Source organism: Megalops cyprinoides, chromosome 2, assembly GCF_013368585.1.
Source record: "Megalops cyprinoides isolate fMegCyp1 chromosome 2, fMegCyp1.pri, whole genome shotgun sequence".
NCBI lineage: Eukaryota > Metazoa > Chordata > Actinopteri > Elopiformes > Megalopidae > Megalops > Megalops cyprinoides.
The window spans coordinates 33301582-33322942 of NC_050584.1; the positions used below are offsets into that span (position 1 = coordinate 33301582).

General features: G+C 43.3%; 2 protein-coding genes and 2 non-coding genes across 4 annotated transcripts; 1 reads left to right on the plus strand and 3 right to left on the minus strand.

Annotated features, from left to right (window-relative positions):
- Positions 1 to 5490: 5490 nt before the first annotated feature.
- im:7152348 (uncharacterized protein LOC559250 homolog) lies at positions 5491 to 7513 on the minus strand. Its single transcript, XM_036553435.1, has 3 exons — positions 7164 to 7513; positions 6581 to 6679; positions 5491 to 5915 (listed from the first exon to the last, which is right to left on the minus strand). The coding sequence occupies exons 1-3, from the start codon at positions 7502 to 7504 to the stop codon at positions 5870 to 5872; spliced, it is 486 nt and encodes a 161-aa protein (XP_036409328.1). The 5' UTR covers positions 7505 to 7513; the 3' UTR covers positions 5491 to 5869.
- A 3425-nt stretch (positions 7514 to 10938) lies between these two features.
- On the minus strand, positions 10939 to 11010 carry trnap-ugg. The gene has a single exon. It is a non-coding gene; the product is annotated as a tRNA-Pro (tRNA).
- Positions 11011 to 11459: 449 nt separating this feature from the next.
- Positions 11460 to 11531, minus strand: trnap-cgg. The gene has a single exon. It is a non-coding gene; the product is annotated as a tRNA-Pro (tRNA).
- Positions 11532 to 12495: 964 nt separating this feature from the next.
- Positions 12496 to 19483, plus strand: cep63 (centrosomal protein 63). The gene is made up of 15 exons (XM_036522154.1): positions 12496 to 12729; positions 13020 to 13083; positions 13337 to 13514; positions 14337 to 14432; positions 14790 to 14912; positions 15105 to 15218; positions 15400 to 15588; positions 15756 to 15901; positions 16131 to 16277; positions 16413 to 16527; positions 16775 to 16972; positions 17389 to 17475; positions 17653 to 17858; positions 18189 to 18543; positions 18976 to 19483. Exons 2-15 carry the CDS (start codon positions 13043 to 13045, stop codon positions 19150 to 19152), a joined length of 2172 nt encoding a protein of 723 aa, XP_036378047.1. The 5' UTR covers positions 12496 to 12729; positions 13020 to 13042; the 3' UTR covers positions 19153 to 19483.
- The last annotated feature ends 1878 nt before the right edge of the window (positions 19484 to 21361 follow it).

Sequence of the window (21361 nt, forward strand, 5' to 3'; positions counted from 1 at the left end):
AGCAACAAAAAGTAGATAAATTCAAAATATGTGTATACTTTTTTGAAAAAAAAAAAAACTAGAATGGTACAGTTTTTGTTTTGTATTTTTGTATATTCAAGAAGAAGCACTGACAAAGATGCAGACAAACCTTGGTTTTCAGATTGAACAAGAATGTGAAGGATTGGGGCAGTCCAATGGCTACAAAGCCAAACAAACAAACTGAATGAATATTGAAAGCATGCATGCGAGCCATCTTTGAACATGGATTCTGTCTGCTGGTGTCCATAAGTTAAATATGTCAAAACTTACTAACACCTGTGGTTTCATGCACTGTGTGTAATCAACTCCTGTCTGTAAAACTGAATTTGGGTATTTGATTTAGGAACATGTCAGTAGTGTTTGTGTAAATGTTTGCTATTCATGCAGCCAACTTTAGAGAGCAAATGTCAGCCAAAGCAGGCTGAAAAGTCATGTGTGTGCACCATCACATGTTGATTGTTTTTGTCAATGGTATTTCACATGCTTTCACAAGCACTAATAAATGCCCCAATGTAATGTATGGTATTTATATTGTAATTGCCCTTCGTTTGAGTCAGTCCTATATTCACCAAGGTGAACAAGGGCCAGCAGATTTAGAAAGGCTTGTCTTCTCTGCATACAGACATGCATATTGGAGTTTCCAATAAGATGAGCTTTATATCTGATTTTGAAAAGAATCCTTATCCAGTGAACATCTGTTGGATCTAATTTAATTAAAACAAGGAATGTCTACCAATGCTGTTAAAGGACAGAGTATTTTCAAGCCCAGTCATGTGAATTTTGCAGTGACATTCCTGAGAACAGACTAACTTGTACATTTACACCTTGCTCTTTGTGAAGTACCTCAATGTTAATGTGGAGCTGGATCAATGGGGGCCTGGTCCAGTGTCAGAAAATGAATGTTTAGAATGCAGCCCTAGAAGGATGTCAGTTAACTTTGCCACCTGCATGAAGCTGTCTGAGGAATTAAGAAGTAACATAAAACAATTACCATACCACAGTATGCAGCAAGCAGACAGTTTTATCATAAACTGGTCATTTGAAGAGCAAAGAAACTTTAAAGCTGTGGGAACGTAGTGGATCAGTGAAATACTTGTTTTGATATCTTTTGTGTAAAACCTTAATGCACTTTTTAATACATGTGTGTTCTGACAATTACTGTTAAAATCTACAGTCCTCAAGTCTACTTTTTCCTGTTTTAACTACTGAAGGAATACGACCATAATCTTCATTGTAGTTACGATATTTTGAAGAATGGGTAAATAGCTGATAATCTTGCAGGTCAGAGGAAGATGTCTATGTTGTTGAGAGAGCAGAATGCTGCCTTGTCAAAGCCACATGGATTTCCTTCAATGACAAAAATGTCATCTTCTTCCGCATATTTAGAGAAACCTTTGTTTGAAACTTTTGAAACTTTTTTTTACTTGTTTCATTTTGTCACTATTTATTCTCTTACTTATGTATTGTTGTGCTCACTCATATGACAGAGCTGTTTGACACTAGCAGACTAGATGAAATTCCTCTGTTCCTCTATTATCTGATTCTTAATCTGCGATTAAGAGTGATGCAAGAAATGCTTTTAATGATACAAGCATTCACATCTGCCCCATTTGTTTTTTTAAGTGTTTCCTTGCTGCCTAACAGGACTAATAAATAGGAGTTGGAATATTGTTTAAAAAAAATAAAATTACTGGAATTTAGAAGTAGAATAGTCAGGCACTCCCTGGACACCTACACGGGGATGCCCCCCACACTGTAGAATATTACACTCCATATCTACATTAAAGATGAGGGAAGCTTAGTACGCCTCCATGTTGAATGTTGGTGTTGTCACCTCTTTGGTTTGCTCTCTTTGTTCTGTCTTGGTATTTATTACACTGGTGCCTTCTTGGAACACACAAAGGCATGCAAAGCTCTCCTTGTAGGGGTCAGCCCTGCTATTGAACTCTGTGTATAACGGGGAACATTGGGGATATCTTTGGGGGGGAGGGGTAATTTATTGATTGACTGATTAATTAATTGACATGTGTACTTGACATTTGTTTGTTTTTTTTCCTGAGGTGTGTTGGACTTTTCTGAGCTGGTGTAGTGACAAGGCTTTAGAGTAGTAGACCCACCTGTCTTGCTACAGTACCCTTGAGTTGGAGCCCCCTTATAGAAACATTGAACTCACTGCAGGTTTCACCTGGCCAGGGTATAGAGGGGGAAGCAGTCACTGAGGACTGTCCAGCTAGCACATAATGTTCAGATAATGTTTCTGTCAAGTTGAAATGTCACCACAACATTGGTGCAATATTAGAGCAATGTTGCAAGAATGTTGTGTGCAAGCTGGGCTCTGTTGTGGAGGGTGAGGCCATTTCCAATGTAAATGTCACAGCTCTGTGGAGCAGACCTGGTTGATTCAGAGCTGGCTCTCCATTCACACTGTATAGAAATTTAGCATGTCTGTCTAAAAGATCAATAAAAATGTCTTATTACCAAAACAAAGCTTGTTGTCTTTATGTCCTTAATTACTTTAAGAAAACCAGGGATAATCTATTTAGAATAGATCCCCCCTCCACACACACACTCACTCACTCTATAAACTATCATTAATGATAGCATGGTAGAGTGGTGAAAGGAGAGATCAACAGTTCTTGGTGTCTCATCTCAATGATTCCAGATCAATTTATCAGTCATGCAAGCCAGCACAAAGTTCTCTAACAGTTCCACATCCACAAGAAAGGACTATACACAGTGAGTCTTATGCCCTGCTCAGAACTGATATCAAATCCAATCCATCAGCCATGTTGGATATCTGTTACCTCTCTATTCAGTTGTCACTGCTAAGATGATATTCAACTGTCACTAGTAAACTGTTGTCTGATCATCTGTCTCCCACCCTTTCCATTCAGCCAAACTTCAGTCTTAGTTCATAGCTCTTCAGATATAATGCTACAGGAAGCACTTTAACCAGAGTCTGTTGTACAAGTAAATCTGCACTTTTTTACAATGAGATCAAAGAAATACACAAATTTAAGAAGAAAGTTCAACTCCTATTTATGACTGAGTAAGGTGAAAGTCACAGACTGCAAGGAGTCATTCTTACCACAAGAGGGAGACAATGTACTAATTCCCAAAGTGAGACGTGGGAAATCGAGCAGGCTACTGTTGCAAGCATGAGTGACGGCCTTGTTCTGTTGTTTAAAAACTGAAGGTGAATCCACATTCTTCTCTTTTGACTCACTGCGTGCTCTTGTGCTGCTCTTGATCCCACAGGTTCAGAGGATCATGTGATAAAGGGCTCTTGCAATTTGCAGCCCACACCCTTTAGTGGGGCATTAAGTGAACCTGAGGTAAAATTATTAATGACACTTGTCATCCACTTGGCATTCTTTGTACTTCTGGTTGCCATCCTGCGTAAGTGTTTAGTTGGGTCACTGTTTCAGAAAATGGGCATGTTATAATTACCACGGTGAGTATGGGGACAGAAAAGGTTGCTCTTATATCATACAGAGTGTGCACTGCTAAGACAAGTATCTCTCTCTCTTTAAGGATCAAAAATGAAGTACAGAGTATTTTACCCCCCCCCCCCCCCCCCCATGTGCCTCAAAAATGTTGAGTGGCCATATTAGTTTATCCAAGAGCTGATATTTACTTGCACTCTTTTGTGAATCTATGTACACTCTAGTGCATTTATGTGCACTCTTGTACATCCATTCTCTGATTTAGTTGTGGGACTGAACACGCATGTCAGTACAATTAGGAGCAGCATGTGTCTCACTTTACTCTGATTGGTAATGAGTATGTGCGTGAAGGTGAGAGCAAGCTCATCTGTCATCGTGGCTTACCACGTCTCCAGTTTCATTGGCTAAATGAAGGGCCCTAGCACTGAAGGATTGTGTGATATTTCAGGCACTACCTGGTCGGTGTCCATGTTAAGGCCCTTTGCTTCAGTGGAACCTCATTCTGCCTGGCCTGGGATGGAAGTGAGGCCTGAGTGATTGCAGGGCTGAGCTGTGGCAGCCTGCACGTCTGCAGCTCTACCTGCCTGCTCTACAGACTAATAAAGAGATGGAAACTTCCCCTGCCCACCCCACCCCCCCTTCACCCCACTGGGGGAAGTGAGAAGGTTAAAGAGAGGCAGAAGAGTCTGGACAATGATGAGGGAAGTTCATCCTTATGCTACAAGTTGCCAAGAAAGAAGGTAAGGTGAAGAGCTGTGATCATTGAGTCTCTGTAGTTTAGTTTACACTGCATGTGTGACAGTTGTTGAGAATGTAGTGACAGAGTCTGAGGTCTTTTCAGCGCTGTTTATTGAAATCCAGAGCCTACATACACAGTACAGCATTAACTTGTAATCAAAATTTGTTGTGATATTTGTTGTGTATGTGATATTATACTGTAATAAACCTTTGGCTGATTTTTCCATTCATGTTGCCACGAGACAAACTTGTTTCTGTATACCCAGTGGTCCGTCAGGTGTACAGTGTGCATACAGGTATGAGATATGTTGGTCGGGCAAAGTGCAGAGCCCCTCTCCTTGGTGCCCATGGAGCTGCCACCTTGGCTGCAACTACTCCCCAATTGAGACAAGACCTGCTGACGACCATTCACTTTCAAAACCAGCAGGGCAAGAAACTCCTTCTAGCTTCAGTCAGTTTGACAATGTAACTCACCCAGTGGACTGGTAAAACAAATGACACCTGCTTGGCCAAATGGAGAAATGCAACTGGGAAGTCTCCATCAGCGTGTTTATGTCTCCAGTAGGAAGTTATTAAGCTGCCCTGGCAATTGTGTCCAGGGGGATGCAGGTGCTGATTTGTGCATGTTTGCACACCCTGTTTGTGAACATTCTAAAACAGAGCAATGCACACTCCAAGCAGACCCTGAACAAAGAGAAGCTATGATGGGGGAAGTGAGCAGAAATTCTGGTTATATTTGGGCTCCACATTAATATATGACAGATGCTTAATGACAAGGGCCCTATAATCCCCTTGCATGGTTGGATGATTCCTTTGTTGGGACTTTTTACTGAACACCAAACTGATGTCCCCAATGTCACTTCCCTGAGCATTGACACATATCCCCCATTTAGAAGCTCTCACATGTCCTTGTATTTTTTTGCAATGGCCCTCAATCAGTAATGACACATGTCATGTTCAGGTTGGTATATTGGCTGCATTTAAAGAGACTGTTTTTAACATCAAAGTAAACAGGCTACCTGATTTTATGGCCCTGTCTCTCTCACACTTTGTCTCCTGAGACGGGATTGTGTCATGAGTTGTCCACAATCGATCCGACCATGCACTGTGTACACACACACTGAGTACACACACATTTTTAAAAACATTTTTTATTGGAAATACTTAAAAACCACAAGCACACAATAAGTTAGTAGGTCTCATCTGAGACAGTGATGTATAATTAGCTTGGAGGTAGGCGGAGTCTCTTGGGGCAAGCCTGTGGGATACCATCTGTTCGGGGGAGTGGGGGGGAGGGGGTGTTGGGTCGGGGGGCAGACACCTGCTCTTTCAGGACAGCCACAGCTGAACCAAATCCCACAACACCAGCTGTGGGGGATTACAAAGAGAACAGCCAATGGCCAGGATTCCTCTGATACAACCTTCTCATAATATCATTAGTTCTGCCACTTCCTCAGAAAGGCCAGTCTCTAAATGGGTGCATATGCATTCTTAAATGTATTTGTTCCTCTTGAACCATTTCAATGTATTGCATTTTTTCCAAGATTTCCTTTGGGTAATATTGAAGACATACCTTGTTCAGAACATTTTACCACAAAAAAAACAACAAAGGCCTTAGAGACTCATATTGGCTGTTGCTGGGCACCTCCTTCTTGCAAGTCCTTCTAAAATGTTTCCTCAGCTGTAAGTCTGCGCCAAGATTTCATCTCTCTGTCATGAAAGAGGCACAGAAATAACTTATTGGACTATAATGATATTCACCCAAAAGGAAAAAATAGAGAAAGTTGAGGATATAGCTTTGTCAAGTGGACTACTGTGTTCACACAGTAAATGAATACAAATTACACTATTCAGTAGGGCTGTGAAATAGATTGCTGTACCGAGGATTTAGAGCAGGCAAAATGATGCTTTACACGTTTCTTAAAATTCATGTTCTTGAGTAGGTCAAATGATTTGTATAGATCTTCTATCTCCTCCCAATAGTTCTCTTTGGTAATGTACATTCTTACCAATAAAAAACATTTTTCAAACATTGTAGCAATATGATCACACTATTAATGTGTGAGTGCTCAAGTGACATTGTGAGAGCGCAATGTCTCAAATGGGTTAGTAGTCCATAGCATGTGATGAGGGCACATGGGCTGGGAATTAACCTGAGCCCATTGAATCTCCATTTATGGTGTCAGAAAAGACAATGAAACCCTGCTTACTAAAGAAGGTCCTCCACCTTAGTGGAAGGTGGCTTATTGCTCTAGATGTGTTGTGCAACTGTTGCACATACTCAAAACAATGGTCACTCCAACCCACAGGAATGCAGCGTCAACAACACTTCTCTATCAATCTGGAGCGGAGGAAAACGTGAGGAAACGACTCACATGTTGCACACGGGCATAATTCTCTCTTGCTGCTGCTTCCGAAATTTCCTCAGGAAGGCAGGAAGTCTGAGTCTGGATCTGGAGTTCTTGAAGGCTGGTCTGTGGCAGAAGGATGAGGAAAGAGAATAAAGTGGTGATCAATGAGCGGGAGCATTACACTACATCCTGCCACCTGGACTCCACTGAACTGTACTGCTGTTTTTGTTTTTTTTTTTTTCATTTTTGAGTGTGTAAACTCTTCTATGAAAATGCTGTTACATTTGTGTGGTTGTCCATCTTTTGAATGTTTTAAGCATGTTTTAACCTTTATATAATGCTGAAACGCAGAAAGTACAGAATTATAAGGCAGTTCTTAAGGAAGCAACGTGCTTACGTTCTGTAAATAGCATCCTTCTTCCCAAGAGCAGAGATGCGTACAAATTAAGTCCAGACTGCATGACATAGGCCCTAGGCTTACAGGCTGTTTTCACATTTAAATAATGTGATAAGTAATGGCCCAGTTCTTGATTTTACCTTGAGGAGCACTAATCAAGAATCTTGTGCTGAAAAGAATGTGTGCATGTGTGTTAGTATTAGCACTCACTGTTCAGCCTGCAGAGCAACCTGCAACTGTGTATCTGCCTTCATGCTCTCCCCATCCACCTCTTCCTCCTCTCTCTCCTTTTCCTCTTCACTTTCCGAGATCTGGTCCCAGACCTCAGTGTCAACCCACAGCGCCTCCTGCAGGCCCAGACCACGGCCCACGCAGGTCATTTGGCGGCAAAGTGGGCAGCGCACAGTCAGCAGACCGCTCTTGACCTGGGCCATCAGCTCCAGGCAGGGGGCACAGAAGGTGTGACGGCAGTGGAGGAGGCGTGGCACCCGCCCATGCCGGGAGTACGGCATGTAGCAGACACTGCATTCCCTGTCCTCGCGCAGCACCATGACCTAATCTCACCACTGCAGAGAGACGTCATGATGCCCCATCAACATTGCTCCCTTTACGGATGAAGTGGAACGTTCCTCCATAGTGGCTAAGCTAACACACAGAAATCTTTGTTGCTGTTCCCGGCATACATTGGCCAATGTGGTCATGGATATTTGGTTATCTCAACTGATAAAGCACTTCAAAAAAAAAAAAAAACACCCAGAACCCAAAAGCATTCATCCTAGCAAAATATTCATGCTCTAAAACAGATATTTTAAATCTGTTGAAGGAGGCAGAATATACATTTTCAAGTATTCTTCACCATCTCTGCCTAGAATATGTACTGGTACTGCAATAAACAAATTTGTTTGACAGTAAAGTATGAATTGTATACAATGCCATTTGAAATACAACAAATGCATATTTACATGAAATGAATTATACCTGCTGTCTAAAAGGTGTGTTCTTTTCACATTTAGCTGCATGTACGAAACAAATGATTACAGATTTGGATTTAATTCAAATTCCGGCAAACCTTGATGAAATACATACACTGCACATAAAGACTACCCTCATAAGATCATGAATTAAAAGCACAGCAAATACTGTTGTACTTTGTTTCTGCCTTTTATATTATATTATATTATATTATATTATATTATATTATGCTATATCATATTAGATTATGTCTTACAATTACCAACTACTGAACAAATTAACAACATAATATTGAAAGACGAATGAAGACAGGATAAATTTGAACACATAATGCGTTATGTTCTCAAGTCAATTATTAACCGCAGTCTCCAAATAGCGAGGAACTGCTATTTTACAAGGGAAACGAACTCATAAAAGACTTTTCAAACAAACTTGTACACTCACCGTATATGGACAGTAATCCCTACTGGTTAGCTGTCGCTCTGCTCCCAAATCTGTAATGTGTATGTGTTTACGCATATGTACGAAAGTCTTGGCCGCCAGGACTTTTGCCTGCACTTGGGGTTGTCTAACTGCTTCTTTTCGTTCTGTCGCAACCGAGCAAGCCGGTACTGCAGCTGTGAAACCGGACGAACTACTAACGGTGTTTAAAGAGCTCTCACGACTGAAGGGGCTGGACTCTGTCTGTATGTAAATACCTTTTATTTGCATGTCTGACGGGCAGCTGGCAAACCACGCTCACACAGGGCTGCTCATTCGCGTTACCCACGCTTGCATTAATTACATACAATTTCCTCGTAGATTGTTCTCATCGTTTTACGTTCGGGTCTTACGACACACAAGTGAGCAGAATCTCAAGATTCGATAAGCACTAGTTTTTCTTTTGTTTAGGGTCATCCTTTGACGGTTTGGTTTCATGCTGTATTACGCGTCAAAATACTTGCGATGTTTAGTTTACGCTGCATTGCTTATTCTTCCTATAGTCATTTCAAGCCAATTTCTGCAGGGAAATTCTGGAATTTCACATCCAGAACTGGCATCGCCCTGCCAAGAGGTAAAATAGCGTGTTCATTTTGAAACAGGAAATAATATCAATCAGCGCTTAAAACATTCTCCAAAACACCGGCATTGGCACAAGAGCTGAAATATTACGAATGGCGTTAGGGGTAGTGCTTTCAAAAAGGGCATATGAAACTAAAACACACTTTAATGAAAGCGTCTGTTCTCGGTACTGGCATTCCCCTCACCATTCCAAAAAGAAAATGCTTACAAAACGTAACAAGGGGGCCATATGATGTCTTAACCCTGATGGAATTAGCATGACAAATGAGCGTTTTAATAAGTTATTTTCCATTAAATAATGTGACCTTTGTCCCTCACCTCTTAACTTTCGAAATTGTTCAAATTAATCACGAATGTCTCTTGGGAATGAGAAAATAAACACACAAAATATTTTTGGATGTTTTCACTTAATGGTTTTCTGGGAAATTGCTCCATTGTAACCATGCTTTTTACTGTTCATCTTAAGTAACCTCAAGTCAAGATTTGAAATGTAACTTATTAATTACTGGGCAAGTCTCTTTTGTCAACGTTTCATGAGAAAAAAAAGTCTGGCTACCTCACAAGTGAGATCAAAGGTAAACATTCAGACTTCTTTCATGACAAACTGTTTGGTAAAGAAGAGTGCTTGTATCTGACAGCAACATGAATGTTTTCTCTGTCAATAGGTGATAGGTGTTTCACATCAAGTTGATCCAAAGTAGCTGATGTAGGCTGGCGACTGACAATAATGAGACAAAAGACACAGGATGACATGATACACATCCATACAACCCCAGGAAACTTTCAGCTGAGGGACAGAGAGGCTGTGGCATAGAGGTAATAGGGAACAGTTTAGGTGGGGTTCGCCAAGAGCAGTCAAGCAGATGGAGCAGGATTGTGAAATATTAACTAATGCAGTGAATTATCACAAAAACACCACAGAGTTTAATTCAGTATGATTTATCTGTCCTTGTCTTGAAATGGTCCCTGAAAAGCAGGTCAGATGGTTAAATGCTGTATCACCAAAAGATATGGATAACATTTCTGTATGTCTCCTGATCAATTACAGCTTCTTAAGTATTGCTGAGAGTTTTTTTTTTTTTTTTTTTTTGTGAAGGCTCATGTGTTCATAAAAATGTCTACCGGCAACAACGAATGGAATATGCACAAAAGCAGATATGAGTAATTGTCGGGCATTGCAGCTCCGCAGTCTGTCCATGAAAATGTAAAAATGTAAGGCAGTGTGTGACAGTGTTATAATATTTTCAGCATATTATATGTAAGAAAGAAAAAAGTCTTTTCCAATCCATCAATTCACTGTATCAGTTAAGAAATTCATAGATTTTTAAGACAACCCCCCCCCCCCCGCCCCCCCCCATCTTAATTACAGCAATACTTGAGGTTACGTATCCCCCCACCCAAACCTCTCATACACACAGATTTTATAAAATCATAAACTTGTCAATTGATGATGATGGTACAGTTCAGACTGAGCGTTATCTTTGCAAAGTACAATGTAAAAGCCAAATTAAAAAAAAAAAACAATGCCCCCAAAAAATCAAGGTGAATTAATCTATAAAATAAGAGATGGGTGGACATTGGACCTCTAACACTTGGTACAGAATGATCTTATTATTGGTCGCTTTTTATTCACTGACAGATGCAATCCTCTACATAAACACTGGAAGGCAAAGACTGTGAAAGCCTCTTGTACACGATGACCTTTCAAACTCCTTTTCAAATATCTTCTAGGATTTGAAGGTATTCTTCATGACAAAATGGTATAGTGTTATACAGTGCCCCCTGCTGACAACACTTCATTTTTACTGTTTCCGTAGTGGCACCTTCATATTTTCGTGTAAACAAATCAGAGGCATATATATCTCTTTTGAACTTCACAACTTGTATTGTTTCTGAAAATATGTGGCTTGAGGTAAATATGGAGATGATATATCTATAAAAAAAAACGCACGGGCTCGTCCGGGATTTGAACCCGGGACCTCTCGCACCCAAAGCGAGAATCATACCCCTAGACCAACGAGCCCTACGAAGGGGACATCTTATAAGTTATTCTGATTCTTGTACATTGGTTTTGTCAAGTACATGTTGCAGGAAGGTTTCGTGAACCGTCAAACCAGTGACCTTACTATGTGATAACACCAAAGTGTTTTGCTCTGGAAAACAAACTCTTAGTGGTTGACAGAGCAATGTAATTTCATCCCTTGTGAGAATCATGAACCCCCTATCACTGGGTAAAAGACTGGACTATAGCAGGTAATGCCTGAGTATGAATGTTGTTAACGACTGTTATCTGGAAGGTCCTAATTCTAAATCCATAGTAGTGGAGAACACGGCTGAGATTTACGCAGTTATCCGGTATTTACCTGAGGGATGCTTCAGGATAGGAGTAACACCCGCTCGGGTGATTCAGGTACTTCAGCTTCCTTCATAGGTGTGCTGTTCACTGTATTATCATCATTGTTAAAACTCTCAGGGCTCGTCCGGGATTTGAACCCGGGACCTCTCGCACCCGAAGCGAGAATCATACCCCTAGACCAACGAGCCACATGAAAAAACCAAATGTTGGCGTTTAAAACCACCCATACCCACACTGCGACATATCACCCAGTAACTACGTTCAGCATAACTGCTGATAAGTTACTGTTTTCTATTATTTCCACCTGTCGTCACGGCCAGTTTGCTTACATTCACTCGAGCGTACTGATCATAACCACATTTTGACAAGTCACTTTTTGAGTAGTCAAACTTAAATTATGACTAGTCAGAATGATGATTTAAGATGACTGTAAATCAAGTTTGACTAGTCGAATTGACAGTTTGACTAATCAAAACTGATTTCCAGATATCTAAAATTCAACAGTAGACAGCAACAATAATTGAATTTTAGATATCATTAATTAAAAATAACCAGATATCTTGAATTGAAATTATGGATAGTCATAATTAAATTGGAGACACATAGAATTAATATTATGACTAGTCATATTTGAAATCTTGAATCTGAATTATAGCTGGTCAAATTTCCATTTAATAAATTAATTGCACACATAATTACTTGCACATATCTTAAGTTGGAGGTTCTACAGAACTCAATGAGAAAAGTTCCTCCAATACGAGTAGTCAGTTAAGAGAAGTCCTTTATACGGTTTCCCATAATATGCCGTTTCCAGGCAATCTTTAGCCTACTTGTAGCTGTAGCCTGCTAACGCTAACATGACATCCAGAGTCCGATTCTCCCCACGGACAAGGCTAATGTTATTCTTGCTATAAGAAGCAGAATTACGACGATGTATTCCCTAAAACACGGGTTTATCCGCGATTTGGACTGGGATCCTAGCATCCTAAGCGAAAATCGTACCCCTAGAACAACGACTCATTTTTGACTAACGTGAAGGCACCTAATCGTTCTAGCAGCGCTTGGTCAAAACTATATTTCCCAAAATGCTTTTCAATAAGAATGATTCTGCGCATTAACTGTAAACATTTAAACGCGCTGGTTCGAAGTAAGTTGATTCCGCTTGTGTGACCGCTGTAACTGAAAACATTTCAACGATAGATGTCTCGGAAATTTTGAGTTCCTCAAAAGATATGACATTTAAATCACGACAGTAACTAAGGAGTAACTAATTCGTAATCACTATGAATATGTTACTAATTTAAATTACGTTAACATTAGCTATGCTAGCTAGAGTTAGCTAACTTGAAAAGGATTGTGGAAGTTTGCAGGAGGCGGCTTGTTCAGGTAAATGAACATCGGTTTTCCCAAAACCTTTTACTTCTTCGTCGTTTGAAATCAGTAAGTTGCTATTTTTAAATATCGTTTACCTGTTATGAATTAATGCAAGAAGTCATGCTTAACGTTTCCGAACAGTATCCTCAGCTGACTAGCTAATTTGCGACACCGAGCATTCATGCAGAATTATACGGCTGATTTCCAAGTAGATAGTCTTGCAGATTACTTCATGACGCCATATTTACTTACGATTAGGGTTTTATAGCAACCACGCTAATTAAATAATCTATTCTATTAAGACAGGTGGTGTCAGCAGTTGGAAATGGAGGCCTTTTTGGGGACTCTGCAAGATCATGACGCGAGGTGGGTGAAAACGTATTAAAATAACGCTGATAAATTAGGCAGACTAGGTAACTGAATTGGCGAGTTCAATGCTGATAGCAGGTAGTTCTCTCATGCAACGTTAGGAGGCCTGTAATTAGGGTAGGTAACGGTAGCTAGCAAAATATGATCAACGTGATAAGCCACAATGTGTTTTATAGTGAACGTGTCGTCCTGTGATGTTACTGTGCAGCACATTGTTGGTGAAGTTTTTCGGTTACCTTTCCACTGCTAGCTCCGTCCTGACGTCTTGTGAGCCCGAGCTCCTGGAGCTCATGCGCCAGATTGACATAATGGTAGCCCACAAACGGACCGAGTGGGAGGCAGAGATGGGAGCCCTGGAGGGAAAGTTACAGAAAAACGAAGAGGAGCTGCAGTCAGCCAATGATCAGTTACAGACCAAACATACAGAGGTAACACGAGCTAACATCACTCACTCCCTACTGACTCAATGGAGGAAATTCCACTGGCAACTAAACAGATATAGTTTATACAATGTACATCGTTTTATTGCTCTCTGACAGCATACATATGCACCTAGTAAATGATAAGAGTCAGGGAGACTGTTGTTAACTTGTTAGAATTCCAGGCTTTTGGATGCTGAAGATGGCTGTTGGGAGGGGATGTGGGAGCTGGACCAGCACTGCTGTATTTAAAGAATGCGTGGCTTACATTACATTACATTACATCATTTAGCAGACGCTCTTACCCAGTGTATCACAATGCTAAGAGTAGTTATCGAGAAGTACTACAAGAGGTCAGTAAGATGCTGAGTTAAGTGCTAAACTAGTGTAGAGTTTATCACTTAACTCAGTATGATCTCTGTAATGAACCTACATGTGTTGGTAGGTCAGTAGAACGGTTTCCCCAGATTAGGCATGCTGGTCATTTTTGATATCAGTGTTTCTGAAAGACAAGTATAACAATGTGAAGTCATAGCGGTTTTGAGAAGATATACCATATTAAAACAAACAGTATGTTGTGCAAAGAAGTATTTGTGATCATACTAATCTGTATTGTGTATAATCATGCTAAATGCAAATAATATAATGTAATGTAACTTTAGGTGTAAAGTGGCATGCATCAGTAACTGAGCAGTTTTCATGTACTGAAAGCTTATTGTATGCCTGCATGGTTTGGTAGCAGCCTTTCTGAATATTCACTTCCCTTTCATTACATTTGTGTAGTTATTTCATACAGCTTGCACTTTATCTTGTCCGTCCATCTGATCCCAGGTCAGTGTGCTCCGCCAACAGCTGGAAGAGATGCAGACTGAGAGGCAGGAGATGATGACCAAGTATGAGGAGCAGCTACAGCACGTACGAGAAGAGGTAGGCAACCCTCAGTGGTCGGCGCATTTTCCTTGCTGAACGGGATGGCACGTGTTTATACTCTGCCAGTGTTTTCCTCTCTGAAGAAGATGGCATGTGTTGAGAGGACTCTGTCAGCATCCTCCTCTCTGAAAGAGATGTCACTTGCTGAGCAGACACTGCCAATGATGTCCTCTTTGAAGGAGATGGCCTGTGCTGAGAGGACTCTGTCAACGGTCTCCTCTCAGATGAAGCTGGCACCCAACCAGTGTTCTCCTCTCTGAAGGAAATGGAACGTGCTGAGAGGGCTCTGTCAGTGTTGATGCTGTGACACGTGTCACGGCTGCTGGCTGTGTCCGTGTCTGATGCTTGTTGCAGTTGTCCAGGCTGAAACGCAGCTATGAGAAGCTCCAGCGCAAGCAGCTGAAGGAGGCCAGAGAGGGAGCAAAGAGCCGAGAGGAGGACAGGACAGAACTGACCAGGCTCACCAGCAAGATCGAGGTAACCACTCGAAGCGCAGATCCAGAATCAGTCTGAGATTTTACACTAATCTGTTGACGAAGATGATCCTGGATGAGTGGTTCAGGGGCAGTGCCTTGTGCCTTGTACTTGTGCTGTGTGGCAGCCCTAATCACAGTGGTAAGTTGCCCCCTCTTCTGGTCTCTCTGTGGTAATGCGCGAATTGTTTATCAGGAGTTTCGACAGCGCTCTGTGGAGTGGGAACAGCAGCGGGTTCAGTACCAGAAGCAGGTGGCCTCCCTGGAGGCCCAGAGGAAGGCCCTGGCTGAGCAGTTCCAGCTCATGCAGGTAAGTGAGAATTGAGCATCACAAGATTTACTCTGGTGACACCCTTGACCCATACTGACACAAACCTCAGTATGTGCAAATACCACCTTAACTCGTTTCCGGTTGGAACCTTCACGAGGACGCAGAAAACATGCGCCTGACATGGCGGGTAATGGTGGCGTCCTGTGTGCGTGTGCAGCAGCATTCTCAGGCGCGTGGCAGAGAGCTGGAGCAGAGCGGACAGGCCAGCCAGCTGGAGGTGCAGCTGCTGCGCGGTCAGCTGGAGAGGGCACAGGACACCCTGCGCGCACAGGACCTGCAGCTGGAGCGCCTCACTCTGCTGCAGGAGGAGCTGGGAGACTCCCAGAGGGAACGGCAGGTCAGCAACACGGTAGGAATCTGTCCAGGGGGGATGGATAGAGGGAACTGTGGGGGGGATGGACAGGGGCATGGACACAGGAGGCTGCACCTGAAGGGATGGGAGACGCCAATAGGTTGGACAGATGGAGGGCCAGTTTAATGGGACAGAACCCTCACTGTTCCCATCCACCTCTGCAGGTACTGAGCGAAGAGAAAGCAGAGTTACTGGCCACACTCAACACCCAGGACGAGTTTGTGCGTGACTCAGGACTTCAGTTGAATCAGCTGCGCAGTGAACTGGCCAGGTTGACACAGGCCCTGCAGGCTAAAGAGCATGTTATCAAGTAGGGGTACATTTTGATATGAATTGCACTCCTGTGTAACAGTACATTGGCTGCTGGAACCTCATACTATCTTGTTTACTAATGATCCAGGGCTGAAAATACAAATATGTAAAAGTGCAAGACTTGGCCTTGCCTTTTCAAATTGGATTGTTGTCAAGGTGTATGGAACAGTACAGTGGTTGGCTTGTGATTCTGCTCTGTGCTGAAGGAATGTGCTGTGTGTGTTCAGGTCCCTGGAGGAGTGTCTGAGGAATAAGGGTGTGTCTGCAAGCCTTGCCTCTCTGAGACAGGAACTGGAGAAGACTGTCACCCAGCTGCAAAGCTCACGTGCCTGCGAGGGACATCTGAAAGCCGAGGTGGCCCGTCTGCGCAACAGGTGCGCATCTAACATTACAGCTGTCTGTCAGGGTGGAAGAGGCATGAAATGTCACCCTTTTCAGCTTCGGCAAGGTAGGTGTCTTTTGAACGGCTGCAGTGTTTGAAAAGTGAGTCTGGAATTTTTCTGTTTTAGCCTTGAGAGCCTGCAAGGATGTGAAAGTTTGAAGAATGAAAGTTTAGTCAAGAAACCGCAGAAGCTGAAGGACTTGGAGGATCAACACAGTTGCTCATTACGGGAAGTGAAGAAGGTGTGGGACTTTCTTTAAGGAACAGCTTACCTCTTCCTTGTAGGAACTTTTGGTTTAACATGATCATTGATAATGAATATGATATTGAAAATAGATGCACGAGGGGGGTTTAAACCATCTCTGCAGCACCCCTGTTTGGACTGGATTAGTTGTGCTGTTGACTGCCGCGGGGGTTGAGATGGTTGTGCTGTGCTTGTGCTGCCTGGTGCTGCGGTCATACTGACAGGTGCAGTGATTTGTGTCGCAGCTGAAGGATGAGCTGCAGCGGATGGAACAGACGCGGCGCGGGGAAACGGAGGGCATGAGGAAGGAGGTTTCCCAGCTGACGAACGAGCTGCACCAGCGCGACATCACCATCGCCACACTCAGCGGCTCCGCCTCCAGCATTGAGCGCCAGTTACGGGCGGAGGTGGAGCGGGCGGAGCGACGAGTGGCCGAGCTCAAGGTGGGTGGGCTGGGGATTCTGCTGCTGCAGCTCGCTGCGTTAGTGAAGGTTATTCATCGTTTGTTTCATGAAAGATCTTATCCAGTACGACTTGGAATGGCATCATAGTAAGAAACATGCACATCACAGGAACTAGAAGAACAGCAGAGGCACAGTAAGTTACAGTGAATAAGTGATAAATTATCGAGCTGAAAAATATCAAAAAAATAGAAGCATGCTACTGTAACTGCATGCACATAATGCTTAGAAATCATAAATAAATTAGAGATGGTCCCTGACAATCACAGCGTTGTATTGACAGTGATGTATGAGAGCAGCGTTATGCTGACGGTGATGCAAAAGAGCAGTGTTACACTGTGTCAGACTGCACTCAAGGCTAGCTATGATCCCACTGCTACGGTTCACTGCTGTTGCAGGTGACTCAGGTGCAGCTGGAGACGATGAAGATTGAGAACCAGCACCTGACGGACATGCTGGAGCGACTGGAGTCCAGGTCCCCCCAGGTTAGTGCAGCTTTAATGCTGTTGTTGTAAGTGCAGGATTGTGACATTGAGCCTGTGCCCCGTATTGCTTTCCCCACCAAGTGAAGCTGGTGTCAGACTTTTTTCCTCTCGCTGCGAGTCCTTCGTCAGCACCAGTGCCAACACCTGTCTGCAGTCCTGCGTTTTTGTGTCCCGCAGAAAGGTGACGGCTCGCTGGCCTCGCTCAGGGACAGCTACGTGTCGTCCATGAGCAGCCTGGAGCAGGAGAACCAGCAGCTGCGGCAGGAGCTGGGGGAGGTGCGCGCCCGCCTGGAGGCCTACACCAAGACCTGGCAGGAAAAGCTGGAGAGGGCACTGCTGCAGAACCAGGACAAGCTGAGCCAGCTCCGCTTGGCAGAAGAAAGGTCAGCAGCAGACACACGCACACTTTCCTACGTTCCGACATTCACACTCACACACACACTCTCACATACATACACGCACAGACACACATTTACATTTAGTGATTTGGAAGGCATATTTATTCAGAAGGTTTAAGCTAAGAGCATAGACAAAATCATCAGTGTAATGAGTAGGACTCCTACACATACAAAAGCAGACAAACACACAGAGACATACTCACCTACCATGTGGAATATCAGAAGGACCCCGTGGAGTATGCTTCACATTGATGTTCAGGAGTAGCCTGTGTCGTCTATAACTTCCTGTTCTTCTAGCCTGTACTTCCATTACAGGAAAATTGCGGAGATCCAGCGAAAGCACAGGGAGGAGATGCTTGCCATGGAGATGAAGAAGCAGGAGAGCACAGCTCGCTATGAAGAGGAGATCCAGCGTCTTCGGAGACAGGTGGAGGCCCCTCCTCAGTCTTCCCCTGACATGCCAGACAGCCAGTCCCTTGCCAGCAGGTCCCAGTCAGCCAAACCTGCTTCCTCTGGCTCCTCCTCCTCCTCCTCTTGTGAGGCAAAGAAGATACCTAAGGAAGACCCCTCTTTGCTCACTGCTGCCCCTGATGGCAATGAAGGGTGCTGCTCCGACTCCAGCTTAGTTGAATCGCTGCACCTGCTGGGAAGAGAGGCGCTGTCTCCCCTGGTGAGCCCTCCCTTAAGATGTAACTGTCAGCTGAATATGTTCATAGAGGAACTAATAACTCTCAAATTAAAAACTGTTTGTAGTATGTTCATTTAGGCAGGTGAGTGTATTTCTTTTCTCATTCACAGGTGACAGGTATAGGGAGAACTGAAAGGAATACCATGGTTTTGTAGCCACTCAGCTTATTGGAATAATTTGGCTGGGAAATCTGCTTGCTTATAGAAGGCAAAACATGAATACAACATAACAAGAGGTGTGCTTTTTGCATGGTTTGCGATTGGCCAGGCCGCTTTTCTCCTTCAGCTCATAATGCACTCTCCTCCGATTGACCCATACATTCCACCAGACACATGTGGACACAGTGTGAGTTGAGATGCACAGATACGTGGTTTGTGCTTGTGTGACCCGGTTCTGCTACCTCCCCAAACACAGGTATCCGCGGGCACCTCCCCCACGAACTCCGTGGCCTCCCGGTTCCTGGAGGAGGAAACGGTGCGCTCCAGGGAGCTGCTGCAGCGGCTGGACACCCACATTCAGGACATGAAGGAGGACACCTCCAAGACAATAAGGAAGTACCTGGAACAGTGCACAGCGGCCCCATCTGACTAGGCACCTGGTGCTCGATGGACACCACAGGGGGGTATATTTCCTCAGCCACAGTGCTATTCACAGCTGCCAAAGGAGTCCCCTGCACACAGAGGCAGTAATTCAGCAGCAGTGTAAACACTATTTGAGCAGGGTTCATTAAGTGCTTAATAACGACAATGAGTAGGAGGGAACTGTAGAGCTCAATTCTCATTGGATGAATGAAAGGCCCTGTAGCCTGTAGAGGTTGTGTGAAAAATGGCTATGCAGGGTTTGGTGCCATTGGACGTGGACCTAGTCCAGTTTTTAATTGTTAATTACGGTTTACGTTTACAGCTTTGGATTTCAAAAAACACAGCGCAGTAACATATTTCCTGAGTGAAGAACATGAAGTAGTCTTCAAAGTGAATTGGCTGATTAAGTCATTTAGGGTTGATGTGAAAACCAGTATACATGGTGGTGCTCCAGCTCTTGGGTTTGACACTCAACCTATTAGCAGTAGACACTGTCCTAACTATCTCTGTTAAAACTGTGGGTTGTTTTACACACATCACTATCACAGGAGCTCTTCTACTGAAGAGCTGAATGTAGTTATGGCTCCAGTACATTATTCAGATTTCCCTTAGTTTTTCTGAGTGAGCATCAGGACCGAATGCACTCTACTTTCAAGCCTGTCCTAATCAGTCAGCACTTTGAAGCATGTCAAATTGCACATCCCCACATCCTCGCGGTGTTTCTTTATCTTGTCTTTTCTGTCTTTGTTTATTGGTGTGATGTGTGTGGATTTGGAAAAGAAATATCCATCATACTAAAAGATGAATAAACTTTTAATTTATTGAATTGGATGTTGAGCATCTTGGTGGTCTGAATATCGGACCATCGGGTGCTGAAGACCCTCGGTTCCTGTCTCTCTGCCCCACCATACTGATGTGAAGAAGGGCTCGGTGTCATTCAGGCATCATTCGCGCTTTCCCCAAACGGGCTCCTTGACACAGTGTGCTTCGCGGGCTGCGCATTTTCTCAGTCTCTGTGTTGGTGACTCCACATGCCTTGCAGTATGATGGTGTGTGCACAGGAGACACTGAGCTAAAGAGTGCAGTACCACCTTGGGGGGGGGGCAATGCTCTAGCCCTCAGCCCCACAGCTGGAGGCCACATTCTTTTCGCAAGGTCCCCCTCCCCCATCCCCAAGCCCAGCGGATTGTTTAACGAAGTTTGCTGCAGGAATGCATACGCAGTGCCAGTACTCCTGCTGCCCCCGCCCCATTTCCCACCCCTTATGAGAAAGAGCATGTGGAATTTTAATGTCAACCATGTGGAACTTGGAAATTTGGAAAGGCAAAAGCAGAATGCAATTATTGATGTACAGCCAAGGGGAAGGACCCTCATATTTTACAGATGGTCTGATAGCATCAACAAGAGAGATAGCAAGTATGAGAAAAAAACCCAAGAATTCTCCTGCATAATGAGAAATAATAAAAATGAATATTGGAAATATAGTTTGTTTTGGAATGTATTTTTTCCCCTCTTACCTTCTGAAGATTAGTGGCTATTAAAATGCTTTGGTAGGCTGTAGGCCAATTTTTGAATGGTATTTGGTTGCTATGGTTACCAGCTCCTCCAGGCCCAACAAACAAAAATAAGGAATGTGGCTTTTTGGACTGTCCTAGGAGCATGAAAAACTATTTTTTATATGTGGAAATTCTTAGTAGGACCTGGTCTTATGCTTTGAATACAGAGAGCAGTTAAAGCTTTTTGCTTAACATCCTAAAGCTGTACAGAGCAGGATTAGGAGTAGTTCCTTCCTTCAAACTCAAGTCTAGACCTTAAAAATGCATTGAGGATTGTGTAAAACTGAAGTCAAATAACCATACCAATGTGAGAATTTGTAAGGGTTGAATCATGAGTATGCAGGCCTGATAGTAAACACAAGCAAGTTGGGTGCACTGCAGTGGTCTTGGAACAGTATACAAGTATTTGTTTTTAGCAAGACTGATGTCCTCTTAATCAGAAAATATTGTTGACAGCGCAGAGATTGGATTTGTGTTTCAACTGGTTCCAATTTAGGTGTTGCGCTGCACATAAACAGCAGGGGACACCCTTACGTTGCTTCTAACGTTTCTTGAGCTTATCTCCAAAAACTGCAGTAGGAATGTGGCCACAAAGCTAAATGGTGCTTGCAAGTGTCATTGAACTTGTAGTTACAACAATGCAGTGACTCAGTATGAAATCAC

What these genes read in the sequence shown, in the direction of transcription:
- im:7152348 (XM_036553435.1), bottom strand. Translation starts at nt 7,504, where the DNA reads ATGGTGCTGCGCGAGGACAGGGAATGCAGTGTCTGCTACATGCCGTAC. An exon ending in GTTGCTCTGCAGGCTGAACA is followed by an intron (nt 6,680 to 7,163) that starts GTGAGTGCTAAT and finishes CTTCTGCCACAG; the next exon opens with ACCAGCCTTCAAGAACTCCA. An exon ending in ATTATGCCCGTGTGCAACAT is followed by an intron (nt 5,916 to 6,580) that starts GTGAGTCGTTTC and finishes CTTTCATGACAG; the next exon opens with AGAGATGAAATCTTGGCGCA.
- cep63 (XM_036522154.1), top strand. Translation starts at nt 13,043, where the DNA reads ATGGAGGCCTTTTTGGGGACTCTGCAAGATCATGACGCGAG. An exon ending in CTGCAAGATCATGACGCGAG is followed by an intron (nt 13,084 to 13,336) that starts GTGGGTGAAAAC and finishes TTCCACTGCTAG; the next exon opens with CTCCGTCCTGACGTCTTGTG. An exon ending in GGCTCACCAGCAAGATCGAG is followed by an intron (nt 14,913 to 15,104) that starts GTAACCACTCGA and finishes ATTGTTTATCAG; the next exon opens with GAGTTTCGACAGCGCTCTGT.